The 18,520-nt window shown below is 38.7% G+C and overlaps 1 protein-coding gene across 4 annotated transcripts in view; it reads left to right on the top strand.

Moving 5' to 3' along the window:
• The window catches only part of DYNC1I1 (dynein cytoplasmic 1 intermediate chain 1), a 333,033-nt gene that overhangs the window by 39,460 nt on the left and 275,053 nt on the right, over positions 1 to 18,520 (top strand). For 2 of the 4 annotated variants that reach the window (XM_024767039.1, XM_024767037.1), the window contains exons 1-3: positions 1,734 to 1,841; positions 9,509 to 9,623; positions 12,471 to 12,612. In XM_024767039.1, coding sequence (XP_024622807.1) covers positions 1,734 to 1,841; positions 9,509 to 9,623; positions 12,471 to 12,612 — 365 coding nt within the window. Of the gene's footprint in view, positions 1 to 1,724; positions 1,842 to 9,508; positions 9,624 to 12,470; positions 12,613 to 18,520 lie in introns of those variants that run through there. The other 2 variants (XM_024767040.1, XM_024767038.1) reach the window with 2 other exon arrangements.

Genomic DNA, 18,520 nt, shown 5'->3' with positions numbered 1-18,520 from the left:
CACACATGCTCACAAAGTTGAGTTACGTACTCCTTGAAGGAAAGAATCTGGCTCTGCTCATCTTTGTACTCGATACCTTAGAGAATGCCTAGCACAGATTAAACATTCAACACATGTTTGTTGAAAAATGAAGAGCGTGATCACGAATAGCAGAGATGGATTATCATGAGCATTATTGCTATTATTTCACAAATCTTTGCGATCACATTATGAGCAAGAATGTGTATGGTAGGACAGTAGGAACACAGTACACTTCCCAACTGTGTGTATTCATCTTTTTTTTTTTTTTTGTGTTTTTATTTTAAAGGGGTTTTGGGGTCGATACCTTAGAGAATGCCTAGCACAGATTAAACATTCAACACATGTTTGTTGAAAAATGAAGAGCGTGATCACGAATAGCAGAGATGGATTATCATGAGCATTATTGCTATTATTTCACAAATCTTTGCGATCACATTATGAGCAAGAATGTGTATGGTAGGACAGTAGGAACACAGTACACTTCCCAACTGTGTGTATTCATCTTTTTTTTTTTTTGTGTGTATTCATCTTAAAGTGTCTTAGGGTGACTGCAGGTTCTTGATTACCTTGTAAAGACAGTGACAGTAAGTTTGAGGATTTTTCATTGCTTTGTATGCTTTTTTTTTTGCCTTCCCTCGTTTTGTCATCTACTCAGGGACACATTATATATTCATCATAGTTGCATACAAGTAATATGCAAATGAATACTCGTGACATTTATGGTTAGTTTTTGTTTTTTTTTTTTTTACTTTATTTTAGGAATTTGGGTCAGAGAGGAGTTCTTCATGTCTCAGTGTCTCCATTTTCTTAGTTTCCAGTTGGCAGCAGAAAAGAGGCAAATATAATCATTGTGATTGGTGAGAATCTTCTCCAAACTCATTTTATTTGAAATTTCTGGCACCATCACCACTAGGATCATCATCACCATTAACATTAAAAATCTTGTTCAGATAAATGGTCCCAAGAACTTGCCATGGTGTTGTCTCCTCATTCATGTGTTCATAAATATCTTTTGCTTTGAAAAGGGGAAGTGCCAGGATAAGCAATATTGCATTCAGTATGCAAATGAAAGTTTTATAGAAATAGGTTTGTACTGGAGATGAAATTAATTGTGACAGTTCAGGAAGAGTTTTACAGGAAAAGAAGATTAACATGTTAGGTCTTCAGTGGCTGTCTTCCCTGATGCATATAATATTAGGCAAAATGAAATCTCCATGTGCCCAGTCTCAGTGGAGGAATGTTTGTTGAGCCCATAGAAATTTGAGCAGGGCATGTGTTTAAGAGTTTATGACAGCCTATTTTCTTTTCTCAGTGTGGGGATGAATTGGTCCATTGTCGTCTAAATTGGAAGTCATGGTGATGGTTCTTTTTTGATTCTCTTATTAACTTTTTGTTTAGTTGTTAAGAAACTTGTACAGAAAATGTGTTACTTATTCTGAAGTAAGTTGCTATTATTCTTCAGACCAGAATAGACTATAACACTGTATTTTTTCAAATATTTATGTATACATGAAAAGGGAAGATTTTATATAGAGGGAGACCAGATCTGACTTATTTGATTCATCAACAGAGGCTAAGGTATACAATCTGTTATTGCCAGAAAGTTCTATTTTCAAGCTTGATTTCCTTTTGAATGATTTTTGCGATGATAATAGAGAGAAGTTGTTTGTGTATATTCACTTTTTTTCCTCTTTTGCTCCAAGGAAACCAACATGTCTGACAAAAGTGACTTAAAAGCTGAGCTAGAGCGCAAAAAACAGCGCTTAGCACAGATAAGAGAAGAGAAGAAACGGAAGGAAGAGGAGAGGAAAAAGAAAGAGGTAAGTACTGGGTGCTGGGGTGTTGGGGGGTAGGGGGAAAGGAGAATCACTTGATTCCGAGAGGCTGGTCAAACGGATAAAGAGGACCCTGTAAAAGAATGCTTTTACAATACCTGAATAACATGAGTGATGTCTACATACATACTCAAGAGTAGTAAAGTCATTGACATCTGCCATGTAGTGGCCAGGCACCACATAAATGGTAGATAGCATTTGGTCCAGAGGTCCCGAACCCCTGGTTTACCCCAGACTTGAATAGAACCCTGAAAGTGGCCTGTGATATCGCTATTGTTAGAAATTTCCTTAACCTTTCTGTGTCTCAGTTCCCTGTGCTTAACATGGGAATAGCAGTGTGTTTATTTTGTCTGATCATGAGGACTAAAAAAGTTAATCTTATAAAAGCACTTAGCAATACCTAGGATATAGTTACTACTTAATAAGTGTTAATGTCAAGGGAAGGTTTTAAAAAAACTACTGGCCAGAACATTTTAGGAGAAAAATAGACAATGATGCCAGTGGATTACCATGATTTCTTTTCTTTTTTTTTTAAAGTTAAAAGTATTTTCCATCAATTTATTTATTTTTATTAAAAATTTTTTTTATTGGAGTACAGTTGTTTTACAATGTTGTGTTAGTTTCTATTGTACAGCAAAGTGGAGTTCCCTGTGCTATGAAGCAGGTTATTAGTTATCTATTTTATATGTATTAGTGTATATATGTCAATCCCAGTCTCCCAATTCATCCCACTACCATGATTTCTTAAATGTATACTTTTTTCAGGGTAAATAAGAATCCTAGGTCCGGTAAAGGGAAAGCTGCATTTTTCTCCTTTGGTAAGGGGGTGGATAGTATAGTAGACCCTGCTGTGTGAGATGTTAAATCTAGAAGAGATTTTAGAGCCCTTCCATTAAGGCCCTTCTTTATGCCAACAAAGCAGCAGAAACCCAGAGGTGAAATGTAGCTTTTCTGCCTGCTAGACCCGAATCCAGGACCCTTGCTTCCCAGTTCAATGCCTTGCTGCCATATCATGTTTTTTTCTACTGTCAGAATCCAACAAATAGTTTATTTTTAATTCTCCAGTTCGTTGTGGTGGTGTAGAAATAGCCCACATCTTGTACAAAAGCCAGATGCCACAGATATTTTTGAGTAGTTTTCTAAGAAGGAAACTACATACAGAGTGATATGCTTGTGTGTATACAAACCAGAGCTGCTTCCCTACTCAGAGTTTTTCTCTCTTTTTTTTTTTTTTTTTTTTTTGCGGTACACGGGCCTCTCACTGTGGTGGCCTCTCCCGCTGCGGAGCACAGGCTCCGGACGCGCAGGCTTAGCGGCCATGGCTCACAGGCCTAGCCGCTCCGCGGCATGTGGGATCTTCCCGGACCGGGGCACGAACCCATGGCCCCTGCATCGGCAGGCGGACTCTCAACCACTGCGCCACGAGGGAAGCCCCAGAGTTTTTCTTTAAGCGAAAAGAAGAATGTGTTTTGATGCCTTACAAGCTAAGTGCTATTTCACACTATAAGGCTGGGAGAACAAGGTAAAAAGGTTTCTAACAATTATTTTCCAACAAAGTAAAACATAATTGAAGTTGTTCTCTAGACTTCTGGTATCTTGCTTCTCTTGGTACCATTACACTTTGATTGATGTCATAGTTTATTTGTCCTTGACAGCGAGCGTAATGTTTTTCCTTCACAGATCTTTGCTGTTACATATGCAGTCTTGAGTGAAGTAGAGGTGAGAATTGACAAGGAATGGCTATTTATTTCCATGCAAAGCCAAAAAAAGCATTAAGTTATTATGCTCCCTTTCCTTCAGATGTCAACACTTACTGTAGTTTTAAAGCACCTGTTATCCTTTACTAATAACCGGTTTCCTTTTAAACTGACATTCTAATATCCAACTTGAATTCCAAAGAATTACCACAAAATGCGAAGTGATATGGGAAATCTGGTTCCAGATTATGCTGTCTGCTTCATCCTCATCATTTTACACATTTGGGGGGGGGAAATTACAGGCAAACAAGACTGGTAGAAACAGGCCACCCTTTTTGTTCCTATACCACGCAGCTTTGATGGAGATTTAGCTTGTTATGCAACAGACAGAGCCCTGGCAGACTGGGGACGGCAGGTGGTGGAGAGTGTGGAACACCTGGACTCTGGGCCTTCCTGGGCCTCTACCTAGTTCTGGAATTAAAGTTTTACATAGTCTTAGTTTCCTCATTTCTAAATTGACAGGGTGGTTGAGGCCTGACTCTGCTCTTTGGAGTCCCATGGCAATGTGGAATCCCAGCCTCCCCTCCCCAGAGTCTCTTGATTTGAAATATCTAAATAGGACCAGATTTTGGGATCCACTGCACTGCAGCATCCTGAAGGTGTGTCCTGGCTTTCAGTCCTGTCCCTCTACAGCCACATCTCCCCCACAAAAGATCTTTCCTTGGGTCAGACTATGATGACTTGGCTTGTTCTGAGAAGCCAGTGTTGTCAGGCAGAGGCAGTAGAACTCAGTGGTTATACAGAGGCTTTCAAGTTGAATGTGGCTAGGAAACCTGGGTCTGCCCTTCGCAGAATGGCCTTGAGTGACTCTGGGACTTCTCTGAACCTGGTTTCCCTTCTGTAAAATGGAAAGAAGAGTGGGTCCTTCCTCATGGAGTTGTGTGAGGATCCGAGGAGGTGATGTAGAGCAGTGAAAGACGCAGAGGATCTGGTTGGTGAGAAACAGCTGTTACTCTGCTTCTGGGATGGGCCCTAAATGGGGCCCGTAGAACGGCCGCATATATTCGTCAGGATCAGTGCTAGGGAGGCCATTATTCAAAAATGCCCCATTATTAGAAGGGTCTTATAATTCAAGGCCCCTAGTTTCCTGGGATGATGGCATCTTGTAGCTGAAAGAAACCTGGAAATAATCTCTTCTGATCCTTCTTTTTCAAATGCTCTTATGCCCCTGGGGGCTAAGCCTCAGAAGTGGTGCCCCTTTATCTCCAGTCTCAGGAATGACCCCCTCTTCCAGCCAAGCCAGTTGTCCAAATCAGAAACCTGGGGTCATTCTTTCACCACCTCTTCTCCAGCTCACACTGATCACGGGTCCTAGACAGGCACAGTAGCTCTCCCCTTTCCATTCCATCTCCTTTTTCCCTAAATCCACATTACAGGCAGACGCAGCTTCTTACATTACACCTTATGGGCCAATGCTCTCTGTTGACAGGAAGTTTATGAACATTCTCTTCCCTTGGCTTTTGCTGTTCTGTTAACCGTATGTCTTTCAGTTCTCATCTCAGATGTCTCTTCCTCTGGAAAGCCTTCTCTAATACCTTTCTCTTAACACATGACTGAGTTAGTCCTGTACCCTATCCTTGACCTTATCAAATTATTTAGCACCATTTGCTTGTTCGTTTGTCTTTTTCTCCTAATAGAGCACAAGCTTTTGGGGACAGGGTTGTATTTTTTCATTACTGAGTCAATGTCCAGCACAGATCCTGCCACATAGTAGGCCTTCAATAAAGGGTTATAGAATTAACGAGTGAATGAATGAATGAACACCTAAACTAGTTAGGGCAGGTCTGAGATGCTGGTCACAGACATTCTTTCCAAAGACCGGGATTTTTTTTCTGCAAATATCCTTGGAAGCTTCAGATCCCGAGTCTGTGGAATGCTCTAGTTAACTGGCCACGGTCATTGACTCCTAAGTTTAAGATTTTCTAGTTTTTGTGTTGTTTGTAGAGAGTTAGAAATAGCCTTAAGCTTATAAGTTTGATATTTTCAAACTTTATTTAGGCTTATATTTTAAATAAAACAAGTTTAGAATAAAAGGAAACGAAATGCTCTTTAATGCTAATCTGAGTGACAGTTTTTTGCCATGACTGAAAACTAGTGTGAATTGGGACCACCCAGGTTGGTTGTCTCTGCAGAATCCAGAAAACTGTGTACATGTATAACATTACACTCTGCGTCTTTGGATGTCAACTGCTTTCTTGGTTGTGGTATTACGGATGAAATCTGATTTTAAAATAAATATAGTGGTCACCATTTATGACACAGAGCCAATGTCATGAAAAATTGGCTTTAAAGCAATGAGGTGTGCTTAATGAGGCCACCCTGAAATTTCGCCCTGTCCTTGGCCGTCTGCCAAATTGCTGCAAGGTAAGATGGACGGAGGCTTCCCGACCTTTCCTCACTTGTTCGTCTAACAGCTGTGCAGCTGTCTTTGGAAAAATGACTGACAATTCTCAGCTGACAAATTTTCTTTCTTCACATACCCTCTCTGGGTCTCAGCTGTGATGCCTCTTCACAAACAGAAATACCATTTGCTGGGAGAGACACCGAGCATATTTTAAATTACTAGTATGCAAAAACTCCTTGTTGAGTCATTAAAATGTATTAGGACTCTGTAGTATTTACTTGGAAAAAACTAGAGGTTTCATGATTAGGGCTTGGTATAACTGCCTTGGATGAAGTAACACATTGTTCAGTTTAAGGTGCTAGTTGGTAACAGTTAGGAACTGCCTTTATTTCCAATAAGTCCCAGTTACCTAACTTTGCATTTTTCCTGGTCAACTTTGAGTGTTGATAGCTTTCCTAAGCTTCCGTTACGTCTAGATGGACATTTATCCTTACTAATATTTGTTATTATATTGTCTGTTTCCTTAAGAATTAAAAAAGGTGGAAGGCAGAGAATGAGTTGTAGAGACACCTTGTACCGTGGGAGTGACACATTGGAGGTGGAGTTTGGGTGTGCTATTTTTGCACAGTGTCTGGCCATGCATGTTGACACGCAGTTTATGTTCTAATATGTTTTTTGAATGATTAATGATTAAAGTTAGGAGTTCCCTGGTGGTGCAGTGGTTAAGAATCTGCCTGCCAATGCAGGGGACACAGGTTCGATCCCTGGTCTGAGAAGATCCCACATGCCACGGAGCAACTAAGCCCGTGAGCCACAACTACTGAGCCCATGCGCCACAACTACTGAAGCCCGCGCGCCTAGAGCCTGTGCTCCGCAATAAGAGAAGCCACTGCAATGAGAAACCCGTGCACCGCAATGAAGAGTAGCCACCTCTCGCTGCAACTAGAGAAAGCCTGTGTGCAGCAACGAAGACCCAACGCAGCCAAAAATAAATATAAAAAAGTAAATAGATAAATTTATTTTTTTAAATGATTAAAGTTAGAATAAATTTAAAAAAAAACCAGATTCTGTGCCTTTCTGCATAGGACATACATGACAGAAGGTTATAGATTTTATGCCCTAAGTTTATTCAAAGGAAGATTAGATGGATCTTTTTCTGTTCACTGTACATAAGCTCCATTAGAATCTCTCGCGTTCATTACCACCGGCACTCCGTTGTCCTTAAATAAGTTTTTGTTGAAAGGATGAGGAAAAGTGGCTTTGTTATGAGCACTGGGTCACTGGAAACTTAGATGACTCCTCCTCACAGTGGTGGTGTAAAGGGGCTTACTGAATGGAATATAGCTGGTAGAAACTGCTCTGAATGGTGTGTAATTCTTAGATTCTATAGCTATAGAAGAGCAATTACCAAAGGCAGAATATTCATTCATTCAACACATTTTTTTATTGCTAATTGTGCATCAGCTGTGTCAAGCCTTGATCTGGATGTGTGGATACAGTGGTGAACAAAATAAACACGTTGTCTGCTCTCAGTGAAGCTGACAGTCCAGTTTTGGCTTAACTCTTCACTGTAAAACCATGCTATTCTGTATTGGCTTCCTGAGATGAATTTTGCTTATCTTCGTTTCTTCATTTGTATTTTAGCAGTGGCAGTGGTAATTCCCTTTTCTTTCATTTCCCCCTTTTCCTTCAGTCCTTTTTTTTAACTTTATGGTATGTGAATAATATAGATCCTCACTCTGCAAGGTCCTTTTTCTTATCTTAGTTCTGTCTTTGCCTCTGTTGTATGCATAAGCTTTGGAACTTGCTAGTTTAAATGTTAAAATTGGGAAAGAACGTGAACTTTGATATCTTTCAAGATTAAACTGCCGCTTCAGAATTTTGGGTTATATGAGAGTGCCTGAATCTTCTAGTATCCTCATTAGCCCTTATCGATCCCCATAATGGCAGTTTTCCCTCTGATGACAGGTAAACTTCAAACATATGACTGCATTTTAAGCCTGAGGCGAATAATAATAGAAGCCTTGAGCCTAGCACTATGTGCAAAGATGCATTTTACTTATAATTGGGGTGTAGGTTACCATCTGGGAGTAAGTCAAGGTTGCATGAACTCTTTCTGCTTTAGATGCCACAACAGAAATTATGCTTCACTGCTTTGAAATGTACTTTGCACTCCTGAAAGAGGTAATGTTTCTGTTAGGGAGCCCAGCTTGCCCCTGGGGAGAAAGGTGTGTCTGATAACTGGATAATTGGCTTTTGACAAGCTCTAAGACAACTTCATGCCTGTAAACTCACAAAGCCTTGTCGTGAGGTAGCTGCACATCAAATAGGATGTTATCATGTTTCAGATGTGGGGCAAATGCCTTGTCTTAAGTAGTAATTGTGTTATGAAAAAGAAGAGACCCAAGAATTCCCCCCAGAATTCTACCACTAACCTTCTTTAACCTGTATTTTGACTTGTTGCTATCCTATAAAAAGACAAACTGGATCTGACTGTAAGAGACTCAGACAAGATGTGTTTTTAAGATAGAACTTGGGGAAAGAATGTCTCTCTCCTAAATGATTTTTTGTTTTGTATTTTTCTACATGATAATTTTCTCCTTTGAGTTAATATGTATAATGGAAGCCTGTGAAAATCAGAATTGGGCTTCCCTGGTGGCGCAATGGTTGTGAATCTGCCTGCCAATGCAGGGGACACAGGTTTGAGCCCTGGTCTGGGAAGATCCCACATGCCGCGGAGCAGCTGGACCTGTGAGCCACAATTACTGAGCCTGCGCGTTTGGAGCCTGTGCTCCACAACAAGAGAGGCCACGATAGTGAGAGGCCCGCGCACCGCGAAGAAGAGTGGCCCCCGCTTGCCACAAGTAGAGAAAGCCCTCACACAGAAACAAAGACCCAACACAGCCATAAATAAATAAATAAATAAATTTTAAAATTCACGACATATGTCAATATTTAGAAAAAAAAAAAATCAGAATTAAGCAACAATACTTACATCAGTATTGTTCGCGTGCTTTAATAAACATTTTAGCCTGGTTTATTTAAACCACGGTAAACTTAGATTACTGATATAATAGTGTATTGTACAGTAACAGATTTTCATAACTAGCTTTACTTTTTAGTCAGATCCCAATAATTCGTTGTTTGCATAATTCCAAACATGACCCATGAATATTACAAACACACTCATCAAGAACTGATCATATATCTTCCCAGAAGGGACAAGGGTTTAAAAAACCAGACAGAATTTTTTTTAAATCACATCCCAGTTAGAAATATTTTGCCGTGATGGTTTCTTCTGAAACTGAGTGAGTAAAACCCTTATACCCTGTGATAGAGACAGGAAAAAGCCTTCAACCAAAGGAGAGAGTACTGGGTTAGTGATTATTAAATGGAGCAGTTACAGTGTTTTTTCGTCCTTTATACACATGATTATATCTATTTAGGGCTTTTGCCTGGTGTTTGCTGCCATGCATTTACCAGTTTCAGCCAGGAAAAGCATACCTTTAACTCTGTTATTCACTTTTCTTACTGGCATCTACTTTTTGTAGGCTGATATGCAGCAGAAGAAAGAACCAGTTCAGGATGACTCTGACCTGGATCGCAAACGCCGAGAGACAGAGGCTTTGCTGCAAAGCATTGGGATATCGCCGGAGCCCCCTCTAGGTACTTAAAAGTGCTTTGTGTCACTATTTCCTCAGATTTGACTTGTGTGGGATATACCATGTCCAGCATTTACTATTCTTTTACGTCTATTTTTGTTTTTATTTTGTAAGAAACGCTTTGGCTTATGGGTCAGATGTATTTATTTTTGGAATTGAGGGGGCTGGAAAGAAATAGGAGGACAGGTTGTAGAGTTGTTAGCAGTTTGCTGCTTATTGGCTGATTCTGCAGTCAACCTTCTCCACTGTGTTATTTGTTAAATGAGTTGCCACATGGTAAATACAAGAAATCTCGAAATTAAGAAAAAAAAATTGTTCTTCATTTTCATTGCTGAATCCCTGCCTCTCTCTGCCAACCTAAATACTGTGAATCTGGTTATGAATTTCATAACCACCACAGACATAGTTATTCCATGATGAAAATAGAATGCTCGATGGTAAATTTGAAGGAAAACTTAGAAGGGTGACAGATTAGCAGCTAATTAACAAGTTTAAATTTCTTTGACTCTGTTGTATATCTTGGTTTCATTGCTCATCGGCATTTTTACTGCAGCACCCTTCCTCCAACTCATTCACTCCTAGTTAATTATCCATGACCTCATTTTATCCAGGGTTTGGATATTCAACTATTTGTTTTATTTGTGTTGAAGGTAACTTGTACATAATGTGTTTACTCTGTCACTTAACTATATATCACTCATGTGATAAGTTATTTTATTTTTCTTTATCCATTTGCTTTCCATACATTTTAGAGTAATCCTAGGGTGTCTGTAAAACTACGTGATATCCAATATAGTAAAACAAAACCTTTAAAAGTAATACATATAAATAAATGCAGTACAGGTCTCCTTTTATCAGTGGTTTGTCTTCTTTTATTTCCATCATTGGCTTTTATATTAAAATAAATTTTCATGTATTTCCATAATTACTTAACAATAAAAATTATCCCATGTACAACAAAATGGCAAGTGTTTATATCACTATAAATAAGAAAAAGAGCAATATATCATAAGCATACAAATTATTAAGTATTGCTGAATATAATTTAATACACACAAAACTAAAACACCATGAAAAGGCATTTTATACTCAACTTCAGTTTGTAGCAGGTAAAATCATATGTCTAACAATGATATAATAAACCCAAATAAGACGTTGATTATTTTGTTAGCTTCTTTGTGGTATGAAAGAGGTAAACTATGGGATATTTGAGTGATGGACCTTCTTTGAGGAGCTGACAAATTTTTTAATTACTTAGTTGACAAGTGATATATATTAGACACTTTGCAATTATATTTTTGCCTCAAAATAGCCTTTGAAGTTCTGCTGCAATGTGAACAGTGGTTAAACCCAATAGTAGAATATCTATTCTCCCCTAACCTGCATAAAGCCAGCAATTAAACCTTAAGAGCAAAACAGTTTAAACATCCCTAAACCATGACCAAATTCTGAACTATCCCTGCATCCCTGCCAAAGGGCCCTGGCAAGGGTGGACCCCATTTTCAATTTTCATCCATGTCTCCGACTGACCCTCTGACTTATTGCAGAGGGTAATCAGTGAATTAATTGTAGAACCACGTGAAAATTCCTAGTTACTTGACAGATCTGCCATTGTGTTATAGGATTTGGACAAAATAGTTAAACTCTTTACCTTATTAAATAAATAAAAGGAAATTGCACATGATTGAAACCAAATGGGAATCTACACTATGTATTGAAGTTTCTTTCTGCCCATATGGCTTCTTTGGCATGTGTGATATTGAGAACCCGTTCTCATCTGGCCTGGAGCCACCTTGGCTATTTGGTGCAGCTTCTATCTGAAGGACATTTGGCTTGTACCTGAAGGATAGAGAAAAAAATACATTTGCATTTCCTTTAGTTTTTTTCTTTTATTATCCTTGCTCTCAGACTTTCAGCTTTCACGGACCTTGATCTTTGAACTTGCTTCTCCTGTCTGCAGAACGGCATTTTGCTTATGTGCACATGGCAGTGCTTTCTAGAGCTGCCAGAAGCAAAGGAACACAATTCACAAACACAGTAAACATTACAACGGGATGAAACTGTTAATTAAGTGTAAAAATAAAGCAGCCTGGCATTTTGCTTTGTTTTGAAAGAGATTTTTAAATTACCAGGTTCAACATTTACCCTTTCTCTATCTGTCACTTAGTCTCTCACAGCAAATGCAGTTTATACTCCATGGACAATAGATTTCCCTCTAAATGCAGACATACAACAGCCTTTTCTGACTCCCTGTGACCATTTAAAATGATTCAGAATCACTTATTTTATAATCTTTTAAAGTTTTATAGACACCTCATTTTATTTTTTAATAGGTCACATCTATACTAACAAAATAAAGTGGAGAATTAGAAGTATCTGGATAGTTCATGCTAGAGAGAGATTTGACTTGAATTATCTGGGTAACTGTTTTGATTCTCCATGTTACTTTGTTAAGGTGGACATGGCCTTAGAATCCCTAAGTTAATTCTGTCTAAATTCATTTCAAATTTTAATTTCCAAAATATGAAAAATTCACTTGACTTTCTTCCTTTTCTTTTCTTTCCTTTTTTTTTTTTTTTTTTTTTTTTCTTTTTCCCTCTCTCTGCATTTCCTGGACTGGACTTGGGTGGCTATGTCCTTTCCCATGTCAGGGAAGTTTTCAACTATAATTTCTTCAAATATTTTCTCGGGTCCTTTCTCTCTCTCTTCTTCTTCTGGGACCCCTTTTTTTTTTTTTTTTTTTTTTTTTTTTTTTTTTTTTTTCCTTATCCCATCTCAATCTCTCCTGGCCATACAACCACTTTAATTTGGGCCCATTTGTTTTGATTTGTCTGACGCTGCTCTTCCCCAGTGCAGTCGCTGCATTTTTTAACATGGGATACCTGTTATTTTCATTATTTAGTCCCAACCCCTATGTCTCCCTCCTCGAAATCAGTGAGCACTCCCAGTGAAGCTGGAAGCCAAGACTCAGGCGACCTGGGACCATTGACAAGGTAAGAATTTTCCCTTTACAAAGGCCATGGTGGGGTGTCAATAATACAAGCCCCCTCCCACCAAGAAAAAGGCCTGAAAACCACATCATTCTGTTGTACACTGTTAAACGTGCATGCATCTTCAACGTATCAGTCATTTTATGTTTACATTTATGGTGGCTTACTATTTTTGGTGGCATAGCATTGAATTTGACGCTAGAAATGATAAACTTATATATTATCCTTCCGTGAATGGGCTAATTTAGCACCACGTACCTTGTTTCACAAACACAGACATATCCATTAGCTTAGGCCTAAAAGAAAGCAGGGAGGGACCAAAGACAAATGGAATATATATCCAGCTTCTTCTTATTCCACTTTGGTTTTGGTTTCCATGAGAATCTTTACGACTAGAATGCTGAGATGTTCTAACCCTAAATTTAATTTTTCAAAAGTCTTGTTTATTTGCTTAATAGAGTTGATTAACTTGAGAACTGGGTCCCCAAAGTGTTTTTATTATCATTACTAGTTATTATAATCATCAGGATTGACTGCTCTGTTTTTGTCAATTGCCAAATTTTTATTACACTAGGTATATTCCAAGATTATGTAATTAGCTTCTCAAAGCAGATATAGACATTCTCTAATTTGACCACTGAGGGGACATCCAAAATGTAAAGATGTAACGAGAGAAAGGAGAAGGCTCATTAATATGCATGGAGTCATGGAAACTTTCTTAATCCAGGTGCCTTCAGCAGGATTCCCACATGAGGGTGCCTATAGGCAGGTGATAGAGATGAGTGGGGAGGGGGCCCGTGGCAGCTGGTTAGCAGGCGCTCCCTTTATAAAGGTCAGAAGTCTCCTCACAGCTCAGGCTTGTTGAGCTCAGGTGGGAACATGGACCCAGTTCTTCCACATCTTTCAATTTTTCATGAGAAGCTAAAAATTCAAGTGTTTGTGCAACAGTCCCCTAAATGTTAACTGTTAATGACTTTGTTAAAAGTAGTTGTGGGCTAGATCTTGTTGACAGTTTGTGACCTCTCTCTTTGGCTCTTAATTTTTTAAAACTCATGAAATATTTTAATAAAATTTCAAATAAAAGAAACAGTCATCCACAACACCACCATTCTGAGAAATCAGCCTTTGCCTTGTCAATGTACCTTTCAATCCTTGTCTACCTGTGTACATTTCTTGCTACCATATTATGTTCCTGGAGGAGAGGTATACAATTCTGCATTTTTCTCTGTTAACACATTATCACAAGCATTATGTTCTGAAAGTCCATTGTTTCCAGAAAAGCGTAGGCAATTTTGGTAGAGAAAACTATGGAAATGAGAGTAGTATTAGCCTGTGCTGTAGGCCTGTTTTTTGCTTTCTGAAACCAACGTGTAAGACTGAATAGATCTCACCAATATCTGCCTGTTGGTGTGTTTCAGACTTGAGTGTTTTGTTTTGATAGGGCCTTTTGAAACTAGTGGACACTGCTTTCAATTTGAGAAAAGTGAAAGTAGAGACTTTTGTGGGCACCAGGCTGGTTTATGTTAGTTTACGTTAGCCTTTGTGATTTGGGGTAGCACACGTCTTCTCTCATCTTTTGCTTTGAACACTTCAAAAGGTCTTTGAGGGGGAAAAAAAGTAATAATAACACAGCATGTACCATCTAACATTTATACAAGAGCAGGCACAATGTAATCACATTCCTTAGGGGGTCGTTGGCCTGTCATTAAGTTAATATATTTGCCAGTTTCTGTACAACGATGGTGTTGTGTCAGTGATGCTTAGTGTCAAGGGTGCAGTTGGCAGCATTAAATACTGTTACTGACTTCATAGTTGATGAGCCCTTTTGAAAACTTCTAGGGAAAGCTGACCTATGCTGTTAGCACTCTGGGGACAGCAGCAGTTATTCCTTCTGAGAGAACATCATTTCATTTCTTTCCCCTTACATGAGTTTTTAACTTAATCACTTTGGAAGAGGCGCTGTCTACTCCTACCCCACACAAACTCCAACTAACTTCAATTCTTTATAGGAACATTCTGGCAAGCGTAGGCAACTAGAAGTCAATGAGTATCTCCCTTGCTAAGTGCAGGTTTCCTAGAAATGCAAGGAAACTGGCATTGAGGAAATGATGATTTTCAGAAAAACTAAGGATAAAATTGGCTTGAGATGTCATTAGGAATAACTTAATAAATCTTGCCCTTGTTGTTTTTTTTTTTTTTTTTTTTCCCCCGGTACACGGGCCTCTCACTGTTGTGGCCTCTCCCGTTGCGGAGCACAGGCTCCGGACGCGCAGGCCAGCGGCCATGGCTCACGGGCCCAGCCGCTCCGCGGCATGTGGGATCCTCCCGGACCGGGGCACGAACCCGTATCCCCTGCATTGGCAGGCGGACTCTCAACCACTGCGCCACCCGGGAAGCCCCTCGCTCTTGTTTTGAACTTAGGAACATTCCGCCCAAATTTATGTTTTTGCTTCCATGAAATATATATGAGAGTTACATTTCAGAAGAATGTTATATTTCAGTTTTTAAAATTCCACTTGGAATGTCTTTTTCTGTAGAAGAAACATCTTTTGAAAACAGTTACTATTAACTCTAACACTTCATAAAACATGAGGCTGAGAAAAAACTTGGTAATTCCTAAGAATGTAACTCTATAGTCATAAATTTGCATATTTGTGTAGAATTTGGACCTTTTGAAAATGGAAAATCTTTCAGAAGATAACTTAGGAGTCAAATCAACATATCTGTTCCTACCTAAAGGGGCACATAAATTCTGTCATTCATTTGCCAACATTTCAAACCAAAACTACAATTTTCTTTTCAGAGCCAAAATTGGGAAACATTTCTTATATAAGCCCTGTAAGTGGTTAATTTGGAAATGGGCATACTTAATGTACCCTATTATAAAGAGAAGGTTAAAATAGTGCTTTAAAAAATCAGGTATAACAAAATTTTCTTTTATTGATTTAGTAAATTTTCTAAATTGAGTGAATAGAGTAGATATATCTAATAATTTTTCAATTATACTAGTGTGATTTAATTTTTAAACTTACAGTGTCATTATTTGTGTTCCAATTTCTGCTTCTGTTATTATGGCCTGCTTCTCATTTACCACTTACATTTGTGGTACTTTTCTCTTTCTCTTAATCAGTTTTTATAGAACCAATTAATCATTGCTCATTAAATATACTGGACAAAAGAAGAAGCTCTTGGGTTTCAAAAAAATCAATTTATTAATAAAAAATTTTAAAGACTAGTTTTACAAATAAATGTAGATGAAAAAAATCCTAAACATACTATTTGCAACTGGAATCCAACACAATATTAAAAGGATACAATGTTATGCTTGGGATATTGACTCAAAAATTGGGATTGATTAAATAATTCAAGGATATTTTAGTATAGGAAAATATGTTACCATAATTCAGCCTAGGAAAAGGTCAAAGAGGGAAAAGTAAATATTGCAGTATATTCTGAAATGGTACTTGCAAAACTTAAACATCTAGTCCCATATTTTAAAACTTAGTAAACTAGGAATAGAAATGTTTTTTCTCAGTATGATAAAGAATATTAATTTCAAACCAACAGCTTACATCCTTTATACATGAGAGTGTGAAGCAGTAGCACTTTATAGCTCTCAAACAAGAATGACTTATGGTTAGTTGAATACATGTCTCTCTTCCTCAGGGAATGTCAGGTCCTTGAGCAGGGAGTAGGTGATATTTGTGGTTGTATCCATATAGTAGGTATTCATTAAATGTTCGTTGAATGAATCAAGTATCCTCCTGCTTTTTACAGATCAGGGCACTGAGACACAGAGAAAATAAGTAATTTTCTCAAGCTCACACAGGACATAGCTACAGTGCTATGTTTGAACCTGGGCAGGATGATACAAGTTTCCACAATCTATACCTCAACCCTACATCAGCTCTAACGACAGTCGATAAAAGTGATACACAACCTACTCTGTTAGGTTACTATGATTAAACAAATAAGTATCTGTTAAGCACTTGGAAAGGAGGCTGGCATATATTAAGTATATGTGAGTTTTAGCTATTACCGTTATTTTTTTTCGTACTTTGATTTAGCCCGGCCCTTAATCCCTAACCTTCAGGTATTCAACCAGAAATGAATCTAAGTGAGAATCATTCAGCCCACATTTATTCTTATTCACATGGATGGCTCACAAGGGACTTTGCACTAGGGCTCTTCTCATGTTTGGCTGAGATTCCTTAGGTGTCTCAGTGACAAAACTAAATTAGAGGCTGCACTGGCCTGTGGAAACTAGGAGAGTATTGACATCATAAAGTTTACTGTATACCAGAGCATAGGCTACACACTGTCCCAAACCTGATTCAAGAGGAAGACTTTCAAAAGGATTTCAAAGGTAAAATATGTCTCAATGTGATAACGTATTGTGCAATCTCTTGTTACAGTAACACCCATCCCGTAACATCCTTAAAAAAACAGTCATAGGGGAGATTATTCATGCTTGTCTTTCGTGACAAGTGACATGGGGTGGACGGATAGTAATACAGTTGATTTCTATCTTCCTTTTGGACCCTCTATAGCCTTAACACCATCACTAAGTTCTACTTTCCAGTCAATCAAGGACACTCAAGTACCACCGCCTCTTATTTTTAACAATCTCTGATTATTATAGAAACAATATCAGTTCATTTTATACAATTAGAAAATATAGACAACAAAAATAGAAAAAAATCATATTCCTACAGAGAATATGCATTAGCACTCTTAATACCTTAGTGTATATTCTTTCACACAATATATATGTCATCATATATACGATAAATGATATCATACTGTACAAACTGTTGAACTTACTTTTCTATTCAGGTATCTCTATTTTTCCATTTCAGTACATTTTCATCTTATCTAGTATCTATACCATCTTCAAATTTCCCCAGTTGCTCCCAGCATAATCCCATTATATTTAAAATTGATGCCTGTCTTCCCAGCTATCAGCACCTATTAACCAAAACGCTTATATCCATAGATTTTCTCTAGAGAGGTGAAGCCCCTTCCAAGGGGACCTTAGATGCAGCAACAGAAGAAATGTCTTCTGAAACACTTAACAGGAGAACAAAGGTACAAAGTGGATTAGAGGTCTTTCAGGCTTCCAGCTTCATGTGGACTCCAGATCAGAACTGGGACAGATGTCTGCAGATCCTCTCCTGTTCACTTCGAACATTAGGTCTCTATATAGTTAATATTAAGTATGATGTTGACAAAATACTTTGGGTAAAATTCAGATATTTGATAAACTCTGCCTTTCCCCGATCTACTTACTGCCTAGTGAACTCTGAACTCACAAATAAGGAAATTAGAATAATTTATTCATGGTCAGCTTGTGCTGGCTGCACCTGGTCACCGCTTTTCTCTTGTAATTTGAGGAGAGGAAAATGTGCTCAGGGACCACGTGGGCTTAATGCCCGACAGAAAATCCTCAGGACTTTTTTTTTTTTTTTTTGCTGTACGCGGGCCTCTCAGGGCCTCTCACTGTTGTGGCCTCTCCCGTTGCGGAGCGCAGGCTCCGGACGTGCAGGCTCAGCGGCCATGGCTCACGGGCCCAGCCGCTCCGCGGCATGTGGGATCCTCCCGGACAGGGGCACGAACCCGTGTCTCCTGCATCGGCAGGCGGACTCTCAACCACCACGCCATCAGGGAAGCCCAATCCTCAGGACTTTTAACTTCATCCACAATTGAACTCCATAGGATTCCCTGGCACTACCTGAACCTCAAAGGATTTTTAACTCTTTTTGGTGAAAACATCACTATCTTTTAAGGTGCTCTGGTGAATCAGAAGCTAAAGGGAAGACTGTAAGGAGGTTTTAGTAAAGGTAGAAAAGTACAATTCAATAATGCAAAACCTTGGGGGTAGTTTAATAAGGCGAGTAAGATTTTGTGCATC

This window comes from Neophocaena asiaeorientalis, unplaced genomic scaffold (genome assembly GCF_003031525.2).
Source record: "Neophocaena asiaeorientalis asiaeorientalis breed wild unplaced genomic scaffold, Neophocaena_asiaeorientalis_V1.1 scaffold70, whole genome shotgun sequence".
Lineage (NCBI taxonomy): Eukaryota > Metazoa > Chordata > Mammalia > Artiodactyla > Phocoenidae > Neophocaena > Neophocaena asiaeorientalis.
Note: the sequence above shows the minus strand (reverse complement) of the source record. Positions and strands in the feature narration are given on the sequence as shown.